At 39.5% G+C, this 19,523-nt stretch overlaps 1 protein-coding gene across 1 annotated transcript in view; it reads right to left on the bottom strand.

Moving 5' to 3' along the window:
- Positions 1–19,523, bottom strand: part of CTNNA3 (catenin alpha 3) — a 524,245-nt gene that overhangs the window by 50,910 nt on the left and 453,812 nt on the right. The window contains exon 15 of the mRNA XM_075154246.1: positions 17,722–17,903. Coding sequence (XP_075010347.1) covers positions 17,722–17,903 — 182 coding nt within the window. The remainder of the gene's footprint in view (positions 1–17,721; positions 17,904–19,523) is intronic.

Raw genomic sequence — 19,523 nt, 5'->3', positions numbered from 1 at the left:
TAGCCCTGCAGCTTCTGGGAACAATTATATTTTATTAGATGGCAACTCCATCTGACTCTCGGCCATAAAGAAACCAAAGGTTCAACTGAAATTATTTCCTGTTGATCACTAAGACAGAAGAAAGTCAGACATTCGGTAGGGTGAACAGGGGGAGGAGAAACAATACAGGTGAATTGATTTTATGAAGATGAAGGTCTTATCTCTCTGAAATAACCATGGCTTCATCTGCACAGAGGAGGGTGACTATATCAAGTGCTATGGTGCTGTCAAACAACTGGTCTGTAACCCAGTTTAGGGAAGTGGGGAAAAGAATAGTAAAATAATCCTTTAGGAAAGACTGAAGTCATATACTGAAAAGAAAATTCTAACCATGCTTCCTCCCTCCACCCTATAATGTACTTCTGATATACCAAACGACCAAAGCCAGGCACACAATTTGGAGAGCCTCTAGCTGATTTGGATATGGCTGGGTACCCCCATAAACCCTGCTTTTTACGGTGTGCTGTGCCTTCACCTCATCTACATGCTAAAGGATATGGGATATGTCCAGAACACGAACGGCCAAAGCCTAATTTTTCTCCAATGCTTACAACTTACTGTACGTGTGAATGTAAAAAAAGATAATTTGCTTGAAGTAACTGATTCTTATAAAAATATTACAAAATCTCTTTGCTTTGGAAAATATGACTTACAGCCTCAAAATGTTGTCATGTTTTACATTCTGATAGAGAAGCCTGGAAATACAAAGTTGATAGCGTTGCTTCTAAGGGTAAAGAAGAGGGAAGAAGATGGCAGAGAAGTCCCTGACTACAAGCCTTCCTCGTTCCCCTTTCTCCAGACTGCCCACTTGCCTCCTCCCTCAGATCAGAGCAGCAGCCCAGAAAATGACATCCCTTTACTAGATTAATCTCATCCTGGTAATCACGAGCAAACCTCTGAGGAGTATCTGCAAATTGTGGTGACCAGCACTGCAAAGCCCACACAGCATCAAAAGCACTCCCTTTTGCTTTATAAAATAACATCCCACTGATCTGTTTCCTTTCTATTTTACTATCTGCTATTACTATTTGCCTTCTTTCTTTAAACAGTTACTACTCATTTTTATGTACCCACATTGGGTACTATCTGTATTATCTGCCTTGACAATTAAACTTCAGTCTTCTATTTTGCAAACACCAGCCAGGTCAACAGTGCAGTAACTGCCATAAATCTAATTTTTTCATCCTTGGACAAATAAATAATCAAGAGAAATGTGGGTGTACATCATACTCTGAGTGTGACTGATCTCTTGTAGGAGTAAGCAAAACTTGCAGTTGAATCAGCATTAAATTCACAGGAAAAAAGTAACTAATATTTTATGTCAAATTTCTGGTCATAATTAATTCACTGATGTGCCTACGCTTCCAATGAAGGGGCTGATAACTGCAAAAGTTTCCAGTCTTTATTTCTTGGAAACCCTCCAAAGGTTTAAGCTTTTAATTTCTGCTAATTAATTCAGGAGGAACCTGAACATATGGTGTTATAGCAAAAATTATATAGCATGTACAAAATAAATTCCATAAAATAGGCCTACATTTTAAAGGGGAAAAAGCTGGGAGAGGTGCTTTGCCTTTTTAATGACTTAAATTCCCTTAACAGTATCGTGAGAACTGCGAATTGCAATATGTCACTGATCATGACCTCATATCCAGTTTGAACATTGTCGTCTTGGCTTCCCCTTCTGGGTGGGCCTGAGCCATCAGGACGGAACGAGAGAAGGGATAGAGGAGAAACACCTCTCCTCTGCTCCAGCTGCCGTGGACCTGAGTGCACCAATGGTCCTGACCAGTCTCACCTGAGGCCTCACAACCTCAGGATCTCACTCCTGCTGCCTCAAGGACAAGGAGGAAGATGACCATGGATGGAAACTGAGCAGCCCCAGTCAGAGCGGTGGTGCTGGCTGACCCTGCAGAAGGCTGCAACTGAGCAGGTAGCTATTACTTTGGAGTGCTCAGCTTCCCCTTGCTAGGGAGCTGACACCACCTCTGCCCATCCCTGCTAAATGGTGAGCGCCTACAGAGCACAACCTGAACTTCTGTGAGGTGGCACTGCATATGGCTTTATGCTGGGCCTAATGTTGCTCATACAGGTACGGTTTTCCCTTGGTCTATCATGCCCAAAGGAGACTGCCCTGCCACAGGCTTCCCAGCTGCCTATGAAAACTGGCCTGGAAGCTGTTAAATTACTGCCTGAACCCCTCCTGCTTTACATTCCTCATGTCTCTGTTGGCAAGAGCTAATACTTGGGAGTCCTGAACTCACTTTGCCCTCTGAATATAGTAGTCCCTAAAGTTGAAAGGCAAAAGATGGCTCTTTCTGGCACAAGACATACAATCCTATTTTAATGACAAGTTGTTTTTGCTGTAATGTATGCTGTGACTTTGTAGCTGATCTGCTTCTAGTCCTGGATGGATTTATACTGACGGGTAGACAGATCAGTTTATCTGCCTTATTCATGATTTTGCTATATTTGAGCATGTTCCCATTTTATTAACTTGTCTTTGGCTATGTACTTGAGGCACGGCCATTAGTTTTTCATTAACCTCCTTGCCCGACCAACAAACATCTTTATCTCTTCACTTTTTTGCCTCAACTTTTATGCTAAGGGTTGTAGTATCAAGAAGTACTAGGTACCTTGACATAACTGTTAGACTATTTGTAAGATAGCTAAAACCACAAGGAATTAATTGAAATCTTGCAGAGGAGTAGAGGAAAAATAGTGACGTAGCAACAACTGTTACTTATCTGATTTCTCGAGGACCCATTGTTCTAAAGGAAATATTAGTTACACTTAGATATTGAGACAGGGAAGTCTAAAAGTATTTTTGTGTTTCTATTAGTATATTGTTTTCTCCTATGTATACAATTTGTTTGCCTATACATGAGGTATAACTAACATGTCAGCATAACAAAAGATTTATATAGAAACAGTAGAATTAAGAAGCTCACTGTTTAAAATGGAACACATTTTTTTGGGTTTTAAATTTATAAAATTCTTTAGGATGTGGAGCATGTAATTGCTCTAATCAGAGGAATTAATCTTCACAGCTTCCATGACTACAAGGCATTCTACAGCATGAAAGAAATTATTCAGAAATGGCTTTGTACAGTCCAGCAGTAAGTCAACTAAAAACACCACAAAAGCAAACCATCACCAGAACTTTTAAGTTAAGGAGTTTTACATAGACTTTTAACCAAATGACTAGTAGAATTCTCTTTGTGAGAGAACGTGTCTGAATTTCTGCCTGTGTATATGAAATGCGAGAGTTATTTTCTATTCCAGCTGGCAAGTGACTCTGTTTCCAATCAATTAAAACATTATTTTAAAAGAACTTCATGTCTATATGAAAAAGGCTCCATTTCTGAGCCCTGCTACTTCTATCAATACCTGGTTTTCTTGCAGAAAACATAGGAATTAAAAAATTGGTTTGTAACCACTGGCAATATAAAAGTTGAAATTAGAAAGGTCAAATGTCAAGCTAGAAATTTTTTTTGCCACTTTTCTATCAAAATCTAAGTGTAACTGTTAAGCTCAATAATAAAAAAGCATTATGTTCACTTTCAGTTTTGATCCAAAGAAATGAAAGTTGCACAAACACAAAGAAAGTGTCTTTTTAAAAAAATAGTTTAAAAAAGTAAAAGACCAAACTGTGAATGCCTCACCCTTCCAAGGAAAGAGGCAATTACTTATAGCGTAGAAAGATATCCACAATGCAGTTATGTCACTGAGAAGGAAAAAAAAGTAGTAACAGAACATCCTTCTGTCCTGATCTTTTGCTGAAGAGCTTGCGTTTTCCCAGTATGACTGTTTTTTCAGTGAACAAGTTCAGGGACTTGGAAGTCTATCCTCTTCCCCATACAGGGCCGAAAACATCAGCTCACACAGATCCAACAGTGATTCAGTAGTAGGACAGTTCCTGCAAATTTTGTGAAATTAGCTTACCCCAAACCAATCCTTTCCATTAAAGCCTTGCTCTGAAAGCATAACTTAACTCACAGATTGGCATTTTTCTTTCTTTCCAGAACAGGAAGCATAATAGCTTGAAAAGAAGATCAGGATTCAGAGAAGACGTAAGCAACTGCCTATGCAGCAGTTTAATAACCAAGAGTTACTAGGTAAATCATATCTTATGTTAACTGAATTATTTGAAAGTTAATAGCATTCATGGGGGGAACTTAAGTACCTGCTGTATTCTAGAAGCTTTTAGTTTTGAGTAACACATCTGTAACTTAAAACTTTACAATGAACTTGAGAGACTGGGAAGGAACAGTGACAATAACATGTGATTAAATGTTCAAAAAAGCAGAAGCTACTCATCAGATATCACAGGAATTACTACCAAGAACCTGACACTGTCCTGGACCCACTGGAGTACATGCTAGGCACTGCTGCCAAAGACCTTGCAAGCTAACATAGAAGAAGAAACAACAGACAGCTCCAAGCTAGTCTTCATCTTCAAAAAGTTAAGGAGGATCTGCAGACCTACAGGCTAAGGCCTCACCTCAGTCCTGGGGAAAATTATGGACCAAGTCCTCATGGAAAGCATTTGGAGGACAGGAAGACGATGAGGAAGGGCTAAGGGCAAATTGTGGGTCTGTCAGACCAATTGTCTTCTGTGATGAAATAGTTCTAGTGGGCTAGTTCTGTGGATGTGGGGACAGCAGTGGATTTTGATCACCTTAACAAAGCTTTTAGGTCTCCTACAGTATCCTTGCAGACAAACTGAAGAGACATGGCTAGACAGGTGGACTACAGAGTAGGTTAAAAGCTGGCTGGATTGTCAGTCTCGCAGTGTAATGGTCAGTGGTTCAAAGTTTAACTGATGAACTGTTCCAAGCCGTGTCCCCCAGTGGTTGATAGTGGGGCCAATGCTGTCTAACACCTTCATCAGTGACTTGGATCACAGGACAGAACACACCCTCAGAAGTCTGCAGATGATACCAGCTGGAGGTAGTAGTTGATACTTGAATAGCTGGGCTGCCATTCAGAAGGACTTCAGCAAGCTGGAAGAATGAGCTGACAAACCTTCTGAAGTCCAATGAAATAAAACACATGTTGCCATACGTGGAATGGAACAACTCCATGTGTGAGTGCAGAGGCAAAAATAACTGGCTAGATAATAACTTTGCATAAAATGGCCTAACGTGAGTTAGCAGTGTGCCCTTGCACAGTGAAGGCACACCACATCATGGGCAGCATTACTAAAAGCATAGCCAAGAGGCTGAGAGAAGTGATGGCGCTGTACTTGACCCTTGCAAGGCTGCATCTTGAGTCCTCTGTCTAATACTGGGCCTTCAGTGCTACAGAGACACCAACAAACTGAAGACAGTCCAGAGATTTGGGGCTGGAGCATATGATGTTGGAGCAGAGGCTGAGGGAACAAAGCGTCAGTCTCAAGAAAAGGCGGCAAAGGGGGAGTCTAACCTGTGTACTTCCACCATCTGAAAGGGAGGATATAGAGGACATTGTATTTTTCCTTAGAGATGCACAGTAAAAAAAAAATAAGGTGCAGGGGACTAAAAAATTCCTGTTAGATGAAGATGGAAAAGTTCTTTACTGTGGGTAGTGGAACACTTACAGGTTGCCCAGAGAAGGTGGACATGCTGGAATCTCCAATCTTAGGAATTTTCAAAGCTTTACTGGACAAGCCCCTGAGCAAGTTGATCTAATGTAGCGATTTGTCTGCTTTGAAGAGGCTGGACTAGATGACCTCCAAAGGTCCCTTCTAACCTCATTTTTTCTATGAGTTGTAGGAACAAACTGATAAGCAATGAGATGAGACTGGACTGCTGGATAGCAAGTGATCCCAGGAAACTAACATGCGTGCCAGTGTCCATTTCTCAACCTGGAGTGTTTCTGTGATGTAAAGGAGAATAATGAGCTTTCACAGTACAGCTCATTAGCTCAACAGATGTCTAGACAAACATCTAGTAGGTGTTAAAGGAATAGGGTTGTATTATGAATGTTATGAGCTGACTGGAGACAGAAGCAGTACTGAGTGAGAGATGAGGGAAAAGAGGTGTGCTTAAGGGTTTTGACAGTGAAGGCAGGTGGTTTGTTCGATGCAGCAGAGGTGAGAATAGAAGTGTGTAAAAAGGTTGTGATTAAAGGAACAACAGAGATGATGCAGAAGAAACAGGAGGCTGCAAAAATGCAGATTCAAAACAAAGTCAATGGATAGTCATAGGCATGCATATGTACCTACCCTCTTCCTACTCTGATGCTGACATGGAGCTTTAGTTTATTCATTCCCTTTAGGATCTCTAGTCCACTTGTGAACAATAGCAAACAATTGTTTACTGAAGTAGTTATACATGGTTTAGCAGTGTTTTGTCACAGTGATGTTGCAAAGGAAAGAAAGCAATGATATGCTCATTATTTTGGTTATTAGTTGTTCACTGTTTGGTTTACGAGTATTTAACATGCTTTCTTAACCTGCAAAACAGCAAGGATCTTAACATTGTATTTGTTTCTCTTCTCACCCAACCTACTCTTTAGCTGCATACTGTTTATCCATTTAGAACCTGTTCGTGTCACAGTCTAAAAATAAATTCTGACTTTGTAATTCCTAACAAAAATATCTAAAATAGACTATACATCCATGATTTACCATGTTTGTTTAATAACAGTACTATTGATGTCACTTATGCATACTACTATGCATAGGAAAAAAAAATCCACTCAACTTGCAGGCAGATTGGGTATCTAAATACTTTGAGTAATACTCTGAGTAATAGAGCCAAACTTTTTTTTTTTGATTGAAACATTTCTCTTTTGGTTCTAAGATTTCATTCCACACATTATCACTTTTTTTTTTTAAGAAATTTTACTATCAGAGTATGACTATTTAGCACTTACCTTTTAGGTATTGACACTACCAGAGTAGTGATTGCCATTTCTGATTAAATATTTGCTGGTTTATGTCTTTACGAATCAGCTGAAACTATTTTTACTATGAAAGTGGTAAAAGAGCATCTACATGAGTATCATATGAACTATTATATTCTATGTAAATGTCATTAATAAAGACACAGTAGCATCATGCATGAAATTCAGAAAAATCTTTTGAGATGGGCAGGAGGACAGATACAGGATTTTTGCCTTCAAAATCCTCACTTATTTGTGAAAGTTGAATTTGTATGCGTTTTAGAAGCTCTGTGACATTCAGGAAGAATGAGCAGTATCAGCTGATTCTGTGTTACGTGATATGCTTTAACTTGACACATCTCAACAATTCATCACAAATTTGACAGACCATGTTTCTACTTGAGGGTAACAACTGCCTGTGGCTACTACATGTAGTTCTGGCAGGACACTCAGTATCCTGCAAGTACTGCAAAATCTTAAATAACATTTACACTACTCTAGCTAATGCAATTCTGCTGCTCATTTTAACAGCGAAATTTATCTGCTTAATCTACTACTTCTAACAAGTAAATCCTGGTGATTCTGTTTATCAAGGCATGTATGATGAAACACATGCAAATATGCACACATAACTAAATTGTACTTGCTTTAGAAATAAATTTATCTTAAAGAACATCTTTATATAATTAACTCTAGTAAAAGTTGCTCTTATGATAGAACCCTAAGGAGGGTTCACCTACTTTGCCCAAATTAATTTTGTCCAAAATAACTCTGTCCTTTCTGATGACTCAGCTGGACAACATCATTGTTAACAAAACTTTTACAACCTTCAATCTTTGGGTGATTTTTGACGAAAAACTTAATTTTAAAGTGAAAGTGGTTTGTTCTCTCATGCATCTTATGATGCAAACATTGAGTAGCTATGGACTTTCAAAAGCATCCCAGATTGCTTAATGAAATAATGCTGTCCTATGAATTCTCTGATATGAGCGATGAGGGAAGGGAAAGGGGAAATTTTTATATGTATCTGAAGTTGAACTGTAGATGTAAAGGCACTTAGTCAGTTCAGGTTTTTTAGTAATAAAGGTACCATTATCTTTTTTGGCAGTGACACACTGGGTTGGTGACCAGGGAGAAGACTGAGTAGGGAAGCTGGGACATGTGAGTGATTTCCAGATGGGTGAGAGGAGCTGGATGGAACTGATAGAAATCAGAGGGCTAGGAGGGACCAGAAAAAGCCTAGGAAGTCAGTAGATTTTAGGGTGCAATAGAAACGCTCCATAGTATTTCAGAAGCATCTGGCTGCTGAAGGGAAGCTAGCAGGATAATGGACAACTCTGGAAAGGGACACCCGAAAGGTAAATCAAATAGTGAGTTATGGTGAGGAGCTTCATGGATAAACTTGAATAGGAATAGAATCCCTCTTCTCTCCTTTTCCATCATCATCTTTTTGTCCCATGATCTTTTCAAATCCCAGTAAAAACAGAACTGCTATCTTGACTTCCCATCGTCTTTTTAGATCCCCATCTTGCTTTCCCAAGCAAAGACTAGAAGACCAGGGAGAGCAGATGAATTAAGGCTGAAGACTGTGGCTGTTACGAGGTGAGGAGACTTGCTAGATTGGGCAGCTGCACTTGGTCTTAACTAAGAGTACTACAGAGAGAAAATTTTAGGCTAAGCTGCAGTCCTTGGAAGTGCTAGAGATATAAGCAGAATTATATTTAGGCTTACTATAAGAACAAAGGGGGACAGCTTTTGAGGGATGACTTTGCTACTTTGATTTTTCCAAGTCTTGTTAATTTATTTTTCTAATATTAACTCTGATATTGATGCCATTTTAGAAACAAATGTCAGGTATCAAGAGCAAATATGAGACATTTTCTGAACAGTTTGCTAAGAGCTGCACTTTTTAAAAAAAAAAAAACCAAACAACAAAGTGTTCATATTGGCCCCATTTGGAATCTCAACAAACCTACAAAATAGGTAGGGGTAAAAGCCCAGTGACTCTTTCAGTTTTCTGTGGTATAAATAGTAAGGGATTGTCATAGAGGCTTCAACCAGGCACTGTGAATCCTGAATCCACGGACTGCATGCCGTTAGGACATGCTGTAGAACAGCCTAGCAGAAGTCAGTTACGAGAGCTCCCTGGCATATCTTTAAAACCATCTCAGGCATGGCAGCAAGCTCTGCCTTGTATGTCTGAATCTCATCTGAGGACCTGATGGTATCTTTCCTATCAGCAAAGTGCTGTGAGTGAAGACATCCTGCAGTTCTCTTACTATGAAGGAACCTTCCTTGGCGAGCAAGACTCAAACAGTAAGACTGTCCACTAAAACTATTCTCAGCAAGTTCATGACAGACTTCCCTTTCTGCTTAAACCATTGACCCTTTCTTGCTACTTTCTCACTATGTATTAAAAATTGCAATGTTCTGATCCTAAGCACTGCTTGAATTAGATACACTTTCCTTTATATGAGCAAAAGTGGATTTGTGTCTGTTTATTGGTAAATACCCTCTTAATTATAAATCCTGCTCCATTTACACATAAAGCTTGGGGGGGGGGGACCAACCCCAGGATTTTTCTTTTACATTTTTAGCCAAACAGCAGAGAAATTAGAATATTTTCACCAGAATATTATTAAAACTATTGTAGCAGATGAGGCAATTTCTTGCTATTTACCTCTACAGAAGACACAGCAAAAGGACAGAACATTGACATGTGACTGAACCATGTGATTAAATACATTTTTCCCATAAAATTAAAAGCTCTAACTTCTTTTTAAATTTAGACATTTTCAATCAGTGAATATTCATGCTTTTGCACTGGGAAAATGTAATGTGACAGGACAAAAGGAAGAAAAAAAATTCAAATTATATAAGCACACGTTTGTTTATACATACCAAAATCCCTCTTCTTTCACCCTTCCATTCCTTTTACAGATAATTCTGCCTGTTGTACATTCAAAAACACTGGCGGGGAATAGAGACTACACGTTGCTTCCTAAGGAGAACACGTATATACACACACGTGTGTATCCTCCTAACCCAATGCTGTCTTTGGGGTTATTTTGTCCATACTTTTTCATGTGTTTAAAAATATAATTCATGCCTGTATTTGACATAAACATATAAATAAGCAGTTATTTCAAAAGCCCTGCAAGGTTTCTTACCAAAAATGTAATTTGAAAATGGTTAGAAAGCTTGGGAAAAAAAAGTATTTTCTTATTGAGAGGAAAAATGAGTGCATTTGGGACCCTGAATCAATGATGTATCCAAGCCTGTTTATTAGCTACTTGTTCAGTTTCTGTAAAATACAGCTTTGAAAAATAATAACTCTGAAAGAGGAGAGCTTTGAATTAACTGCTTAAAAAATTAATTTTTCTAAAGACAACTTAAGCCTTTCTTAAGACAACTCTTGAGTCATATATGCTGGTTGTACCCTAATGTAGTTGTTTATAAGGGCTTCAGTGTTCCTTGTTCCACGAAACTGTGTTTTCTTTAATGTCAAATCTTTGTAAGTTCTCATTTGTTTGGGGTGAACCAACTGGTTCACAGGCCAAGATTTAAAACTAAAGTACAGTGCACGGTATCAGTTTCCCAGATAAATCCTATATCCCAAATCCAAACTAGCCTCCTCTTACTCTTCTGGAAGCCTGCCTGTTCAGATGCCAGTTCAGTTCTAATCTTTCATTTAGATACCACTCATCCATACAATGGAACAGCGTCAATATACTGAAGTCTAAGCAAGAAGTTAAATTAATTGACTGCTCTATGTTTATGTAGATTCTTTACAGGAATTATGTTCACTTAAAAGCTAAATTTAAAGGAAGAAAACTCATTCATTGCCGAGACAGAAGCTATTTGTTTAAAATAGTATATTCCCACATAGCAGAACAGATTGTTGCTGCTGGAAAAGTGGAAGCTTAAAACCAGAATGAACTACTTCTATTTTGAAACCAGTAGGCATAAATTTTGGACTGAGTTTTTAAGGTCTTTGTACAGCTATTGTACTCTAAGCAAATCTGTATGTTTGAGTTAGCTTTTAGGTTACATTGGCATTGTTTATCTGAGGGATTAGATGCACCAAGGATCATGAATCTCAGGAAGGCTCTGGTGAGATAAATGAGGAAGTATGCAAGGAATGAAACAAAAGACATTATTCAACCTCTGCAGAGAGTTAACTGGGCATGGCCTTGGGGGAAGAAACATGGTAAACCAGCCAAATAAGGGAGTACCAAGATATGCACTAAGACAACAGAAACCGCTGATAAAACTAAAGAAACAACTACCTGAACTACGGGTGAACTATCCTAATTAGCATGGTAAAAAACCCACCCATGGGCAGGAAAGCCCCCTACCAACCACAGCCCCTTCCCCGCAGAATATGCTCAGTAAAAAGAAAAGACACTGACTTTAAGTGAAGAGGAGGCATTGCAAGAACCAATAGAGGTAAGGGTGACTAAGCGTAAACGGAAAAGTACTGATAACTTTTGCTCGGAAAGTATGAAATGTTTACCATGTGTTAACTGAGGTGTGCTAGCTTTGTGGAGTTACCACCTAGCACCCATCTCTGCACAGACATGAAATAAACAAACACCTCGGCTCTGTGTGTGAGATTGGCTTATTGCACACCGGGTAACGAAGCCCGCTTGAGGGACAACACCGGCATGTCAGATGTCAGACACCTAAGACTACAAAGGGACTTAGGTGCATCTACGTGAACATCACAGCACTTAAATACATCTTCAGCAATCATCACATCACGCACACTGCACTGTTAAAGACAGCGGGACACCCCGAAAATGAGTTAAGTAATTCAAAATGGGATCTACACAGAACAAAATGCACATCATGAAATCATCTAAGATAGCCAAAAGGAAAAACTATGGACAAAGGAATCTCCTTCTATCTCATCCTCACCCAGGAAACAGAAGCCTTTGAAAAGCTGAACCAAGAACCGAAATCCTGCTTTCCCTTCTCTGTAACGTAATTGATCAATACTCACCACAGTGACAGAATTTGGGCCAAGTCTGACTTCAGTGCATAGAAACATTAATCCATGTCTATTGCCACCTCTCACTAAGAAATGTCATAATTGCTAGGCTACAGGGTACACCGTGCGTAAGGACTATAGAAATGATGGCTTTGTGGAAAGGAGGAACCTAATATTCATCTTCCTGTCCCCAAACTATCCAATGAATATTTAACAGACAAATACATATGCAGCTTTTGGAACAGCAATTGGAATCCCTAAACACTAGCCAAACAAACTCCTCTTCTTGCACAGGGAAGTATCCACAGGATGGTGTTTAAGTACCTCCCGCAATTCCTAACAATTTATAGCCTAATACTCGGGAAGGTGAAAAGTAAGTTTAAACCCCCTCTAGCCAAAGAAACCAAATGTCCTGCTATCTTGCGATCTTGAGTGAATACCTAAGGTATCAGAAAACCAAACAAACCCTATTCTGTACAGTTCTGCAAAGCAGGCCTTCAAAGGAGATGCAAATATGCCCTTTGGATAGATTCTGACCCAATAAGGTGCTCTGACAACACCTAGCCCCTTTGAACAGAGCAGTGACAAAGCTCCTCTCCTGCATATTGAGAGGAGGATGGTAAGTGACAGGCACAAGGGAACCATCTCACAGGCTTTGCTCATTTCTGCATAAGGCCAGAGGGAGAAGTACAGGTTTCTGGTCAACCACTGGGGAAACTAGCAGAGCCAAGCCAAGATGGTATTTCATGAGAAAGACAGAAATGGGGCTGCAGCTACAGGCTGAAGACAGAAAACATCTGCAGATCCACCGATACCTTGTTTGTTTCTCAGCTTCACTGAATGCCTTTGCTGTTGAAGCCATGGCAATGGCTTCATTGAACCATTTCACACTCCTTGTTCTTTTTGCCTTATTCACTGTAGCCCCCCTGAAGAAACTAAAACTACAATCCAGTTCATTTTCAGCAAAGTAAAATTCAGGAGAGAAACCGCTACTAAACTCTCTCATTTCTAGCAGCAACAACCTTCAGCGAACAGGTAGAATAAAACTGGTAGGAACTTCGTATGTTAGCCCCCAACAAGCAACAAGCCTCCTGGAGTCCAAACGGGAATAGGGGACCACACTTTCAGCAGAGCAAATGCCTGTTATCCACTGCCTCCACCTCTGCCTGTCAGGGCCAAAGCTTACTATTGCAAATATGATGGTATTTTTTACAGAATTTTTAACAGATTTCAGTAATCAATATAACCAGTTTTGCATAAACAGGCCTGATTATCATGTTCATACCACCGATTAGCAGCTGCTGCTAGCTGCTACAAACTTCCAACAATAGATTTCTGCTCTTGCTCAATTACTTTTCCATCAGTCAAGCACAAGTTTTCTGTGACAATGATTTATAGGACGGCTCACCACAGCAAGGTTCACCATCAAGTTTTAGTAAACTTATGTCACATAGCACATACAAAGTTTAAAGAAAGCTGGAAAAATAAATGTTACAGTAGCCTGTCCTAGTGTCTATCTGCAGAGAACATGCTCATGAATATTCAGTAGGATAAGAATTGTTTCAAATGAGGTTCTGCAGCTCCCTCCTGCCAAGACCTAAAAAAAAGCAGAGGCATCTGCCTCTATTACCAAATAAGGAAGCTAAGCCATAATAAGCTAACTTCAGATTGGTTACTCTTTACACTAGAGTCCTACCTTCCACTGAGCAACCACTGATTATCACTGGCCTTCACTGAAGGCACCCTGAAGTATTTTTGTTAATGATCTGAGGCACATACATCGATACTTTATGCCGTCATCATTTCCATTACGTTCTGTCTGAATAATGAGTTATTTTGATACCAACATTAGTTGAATATATAACTGTTGCATAAATGTTCAGGATAATACACACACGCAAACACTCTAAGATGCCAAGATGACCTTGAAAAACTAAAGTTTTGGAAAGCACTTACTGAGATTAAATAAAAATGAATGCAAGGTAATACATTTGAAGGAAAACAGAAATCAACTTAGGTAGCAAGTGACTGAAATACAGAAATGTACTATTTGCCTGAGTAGCTTCTGATGTAACAAATACAAAATGTCAGAATCTTTTATTTCTTCCATGTCCAAGAACTTGGAATTACAGACTGGAGAGATCAAACCCTAAGGTGAGCTAGTGCTTGCTGTGGCCTCTGCACCATTCATCCCCAGATTTTCATGGAGAAGGAAGTGAGAAAGCCAGCTGTGTTCCTCAGCACTTAACTGCCACCTTTGATACAGCAACAGTAAGAGGAAGGGGAAGATCCACAAAAGTTCACATATTGTTTAGATAGATACAAACCTTAATTTTGCAAGACTTCGTCTGGCATCACTAAAGAAGAAACAAAACTTGAAAACATATTACTGATGGACTTACTCAAAACCAGCTTTCTAAAGATGTGAGGTAATGTTATGTAAGATTCAAAAGCATCTTGTAAGACCATTATTGTATATACGGTATTATAGGGTGACCTTCGTTTCTAACAGTCCTGGAAACTGAACAAAAGACTTGGTAGGACAGTCCTACCCCCAAGAAATGACAAATTAAGCATCAAACACATAATACAGGAGTATATGCTTGTATATACTTGCATATCTCAAATTATAGTCTAAACATCTATGAAAAAAAAGATTAATACATTTCCTAAAATTTGGAAGAGAATAATCAAAATCTATCTTCTAATAATGTAGTTCCCTACCATACTCTGAAGTAAAGACCAGGATTTCCGCTTTCTCTTCCCAATAGATTTTAATTTTACCTTCAAGTAAGTTATTAGAAGGAAAGTAATTTGCCTGCTGTTAAACAGGAGAGGTGAACCAGTCACCAGCAACACTGAAAAGGCAGAGGTTCTCAACACTTTCTTCACTTCTGTCTTTACCAGCACTGTTAGGCCCCAGGCCTTGGGAAAACAAAAATCCAGACTGATGCAAACACAGACCCACTGTCAGTGAAGAAGAGTTGGTATGTGAACTATTACAGGAGCTTGACCCCTGCAAATCGATGGGCCCTGACATTATCCACCCGAGGGTGTTCAGAGAGCTGGCTAGCTTCGTTGCGAGGCTGCTCTCCATAATCTTTGAGAAGTCATGGAGATCGGGGGATGTCCCAGAAGACTGGAAGAAGGCTAATGTCACCCCCATCTACAAGAAGGGCTTGAAGGAGGATCCAGGAAATTATAGGCCCATCAGTCTTACTTCAGTCCCTGGGAAAGTTATGGAACGAATCCTCCTGGGGGCTATCACAAGTCAAATGAAGCAGATAATTGGGAAAAGCCAGCACAAATTCACCAAGGTTGACAAACCTGATCACCTTCTATGACAAAGTAACCTGCTCGGTTGATGTGGGGCGAGTGGTGGACATTGGCTACCTGAATTTCTCCAAGGCTTTCGATAATGGTTTCCCACAGCCTCCTCGTAGAGAAACTGATGCATTACGGTCTAGACAAGTAGTCTGTGCGGTGGGTGGGGAACTGGCTGACAGTCCGCACCCAGAGGGTGGTGGTAAATGGCTCCTTTTCAAACTGGCAACCTGTCACAAGTAGGGCCCCTCAGGGATCAATATTGGGCCCAATGCTGTTTAGTATCTTCTTAAGTGATCTGGATGATGGGATCAAGTGTACCGTGTCGAAGTTTGCTGATGATATAAAACTGAGTGGGGAAGTGGACACTTCAGAAGGGAGAGTCACCCTGCAGGAAGATCTGGGTAGGCTGGAAGAGTGGGATGAAGTTCAACAAGGACGAGTGTAAGGTCTTGCACCTGGGAAAACAATCCAGGAGTGCAGCACAGGCTGGAATCTACCTGGCTGGAAAGCAGCTCTGTGAAAAGGGACCTGGGGGTCCTGGTGGACAAGCAGCTCAATATGAGCGAACACTGTGCTGCTGCGACAAAGAAAGACAACAGGATGCTGGGTTGCATCAACAAGGACATCACCAGCAGAGATAAAGAAGTCACTACCCCACTCTACTCAGCTTTTCAGGCCACACCTGGAATATTGTGTTCAGTTTTGGTCCCCACTATGCAAAAAAGATGTGGACAGGCTGGAGAAGGTCCACAGAAGGGCCACAAAGATGATTAAAGGACTGGGAAGCCTGCCATATGAGGAAAGGCTGAGAGAGCTGGGTTTGTTCAGCCTTCAGAAAAGAAGGCTTAGGGGAGACCTTGTCACCATGTTCCAGGATTTTGGGGGTGGATACAAAGAAGATGGAAACTCCCTTTTTACAAGGAATCATATGGAAAAGACAAAGGGTAATGGGTACAAGTTACTGCTGGGGAGATTCTGATTGGACACAAGAGGGAAATTTTTCACAATTAGAACAATCAGCCATTGGAATAATCTCCCCAGGGAAGGGGTAGATTCCCCAACATTGGACACTTTTAAGATGCAGCTGGGCAGGGTGCTGGGCCATCTTGTCTAGACCGTGCTTTTGCCAAGAAAGGTTGGACTAGATGATCCTTGAGGTCCCTTCTAACCCGGGATTCTATGATACTATGATTTTACCAGAGTCTGTTCTCTGTGGACTCTTTGGATATCAGGAACGCTGGACAAGAGCTGCTCTTCAACTCGAAACTGCAGATCATGCTGTGTTCAACTGAGAGCCACAGATGCAAAACTAAGACTATGAACTGGCCTTGTTAATCTTGATTAATTGAAAGCTAATAATTTAAAGAATTTTGGTGAGGGAGGTGACTTTAATTGTAAAGACTGACTTTATGGCACAGTATGTTCTTTTTCAAAGATCTCAATACAAATCATGTACTCTTAAAAAGAATAAAAGGATTGCAGAGTTCAACATGCAGGTCTTTAAATCTCTCTCACATGAAGGCGAATTTGGAAAGTGCTAGCATGATAAAATGCAACAACTGTCGTCCTCAAAACAGGCCTAAACCAGACCCCAGCTTTGTTAACTGGTTCAGCTCTATGCAACTGTTTAATCTACACACCTGAAGAATTCGTCCAAGAGGCCTTAGATATTTCTTCATATCTTCCATGAAAGGATTTATTTTATGAGACATGAAGTGTCTTGCAAGAGTGGTTGTGTTTTTAGGCTTCACTTACCTATCAGCAACTATTTTATTAGTAACCAGATGGGGAAAAAACCAAACACCAGTACCTCCCTTTGGTACAATTAATTTGATGAAATTTACTGAACATTTATTCAGTGCATGGCAGAAAAAGCTCCTGAACTTAAGGTTGTTTCCTGTATACATACAAGTATCATAGAACATATACTGGCAGCAGAGAGAAATACCAGCTTTGAAAGCTATCTACTATAGGACACTTCATTCTTCCAAACTACATACAGCAGCATGATACAGTTCTGAAGAAAGCAACAGCAAGTAATATGATATAAAATATGCATGAGTCTGAATGTGTACCGCCAGACGTATGCTCTGTACAGTATAGTTTATGCTTGACAGCATAAATATATGTATGGTATGGTACAAGTAGAAAGAACAGCAGATGAGACAGAACTACAGCTTAAAATCAAGATTATTTCATTAAGAGCAGAAATAAAGCGCTAAAAATGTGCAAAAACACCAACCAACCAAATGAATAAAAGAGGATAAAGAAAAAAAAAATAAATTAAGGATAAGCATAGTGTAAAACTTCAAACCTCCCTTCCAACATTTCAGTACCACTAGCTAGTATGGTAAAGCTAACTACGTTATCTTAGCCACTCGATTTTTTAAAGACGCTGTCATCTGACATTAAAAACTCAGTATTTCCTGCCATATCAATATGACAATGGCCTCTAACATTTATAAATACTGAAGACCTTTTTTTTACATGATTACCTTGTGAAGTCAGTCATCTCCATCATTATCACACACATCCTCTTGGCCAAAACAATGATGTCATTGCTGGTATCGTCCCATATTTCAATCTCTGCATCAAGCTTACTCTTGACTTTTTTGAAGTCAGCCACTTGCTCAGCTATCTTTTCCTTTTCAGCCTCTGGCAGTTGAGTCATCTTGGCCTGAAACATAAAATAATTTGATTTGCAAAACATCTATGTCAAGAGTGTTTTTCTTTTTTTTAAACAAAATCACTGGATATTATTAAATACATAGTTTAAACACACTGTGGCCTGAGCCAACTGATTCAGCCTTAGCACTTCTGAATTTCAAAATCTGTATGCTATCATTGGGTTGGGCTAAATAAATTACCTCAGTATAATGGGGACAGTGCTGTCCATGAAACCATTAATATAACGTAGTGAGAAAAAGATGACTAAATTCTTCCAAAGCGCCTTTATGAAATATGACTAATAGATTTTCTTTTTTCTCAGAGATAAAGGAGCCTAAGTGTTTTTAAGTATGCAAGTTACAAAATACAATATTCTTTCAGGTAGGAAAGAATAAAGGAGGTGGTTTAAAAAAGTGTCCTAAAACTTTCAGGTATGCTTGCCCTGAGAAGGTTCTACAATATCATTTCCAGAACGGAGAAAGACTTAATTCTTCAAATATGCATCTTCTGTCTTTGAAGAAGATAAATAAATAGGTGAACATGTCAGAAATCAGTATGTGAATAAGGTTACCAAAAAAGTATCTTGAATGCCAACAGGAAAACATCCAATATTCAAATCAAGCCACAGCAAAACTGGGCTCAGGCAGGACACATCCCTGCGCTTGGCTGTGGCTCCAGGCTGGACTGTTTGCAAACATTCCACCGGCTAAAACTGTTTCAAATAAAGATTTAGTATAGCTAGAAAAGTGGTGTGTTTTGTGCAAGTTCAGACTATAGAATCAGAACATTCAATCTATACTGAATGCATGTATTCTTCCTACATTTAAACATTAGTGAAGTATTTAATATACAAAGAGTGAAACAACTTCTGAAAACGCAGCATGGTGAGAGAAATATTTTACTTAATATTCTTCTTCATGAGCAAGATTATCAGTCTGCTCCAGACAAGGGTCAGATATATACTTCAGAAACAGGCCAGGTAGCAGACAGGGGCTAAGATATTATGTGGCCATATAGCAGTCCTGGTCCTTCTACCACAGGAAAGGAGGAGACCTTTTGGCCTGTTGGTCTTGACGGCTCTACTGCCATAATGGTTTTTATCTACCACCTTCTCTGTGAAGTGGTCCACCTCTTGCACCACAGGCCATCAGGAATTCACAGTTACATACAGCAACTGTAACACATTGTAATTATGCTGCAATTAAACAATAAATATTTTGTGACTTACTCTTATAATCTACCATCCATAGAACAGAAAGTTAAGGCAGTGGTTGAATTACTTATAATTAGTATAACAGGTAAGCAATTTAATATGTAATGGGTATGTTTTTCAAGCCATGCCATTTCAGAGATTTTATTTATGCTTGAATCACGCTGTCACAAGGTTAATTTTCCCATTTGTATGAATTACTGGAAATTACAGGTCTCCCAAAGTAGAACTGTGTTATAATTGCAGTCACAGAATTAGAAAGTGTAACTATTTTAAGGAATACTTTTCCTGCTTTGTTTAAAAAAAAAAAAAAACGAACCCACAACCCAAACAAAACCTAAAACAGACCAGAGAAGATCAAGACATATCTTCCTCATGGTTGTAGGATAAGCTTTTTGGGAAAGGTATGAAACAGACAAC

Source organism: Calonectris borealis, chromosome 7 (genome assembly GCF_964195595.1).
Source record: "Calonectris borealis chromosome 7, bCalBor7.hap1.2, whole genome shotgun sequence".
Taxonomy (NCBI): Eukaryota; Metazoa; Chordata; class Aves; order Procellariiformes; family Procellariidae; genus Calonectris; species Calonectris borealis.
Note: the sequence above shows the minus strand (reverse complement) of the source record. Positions and strands in the feature narration are given on the sequence as shown.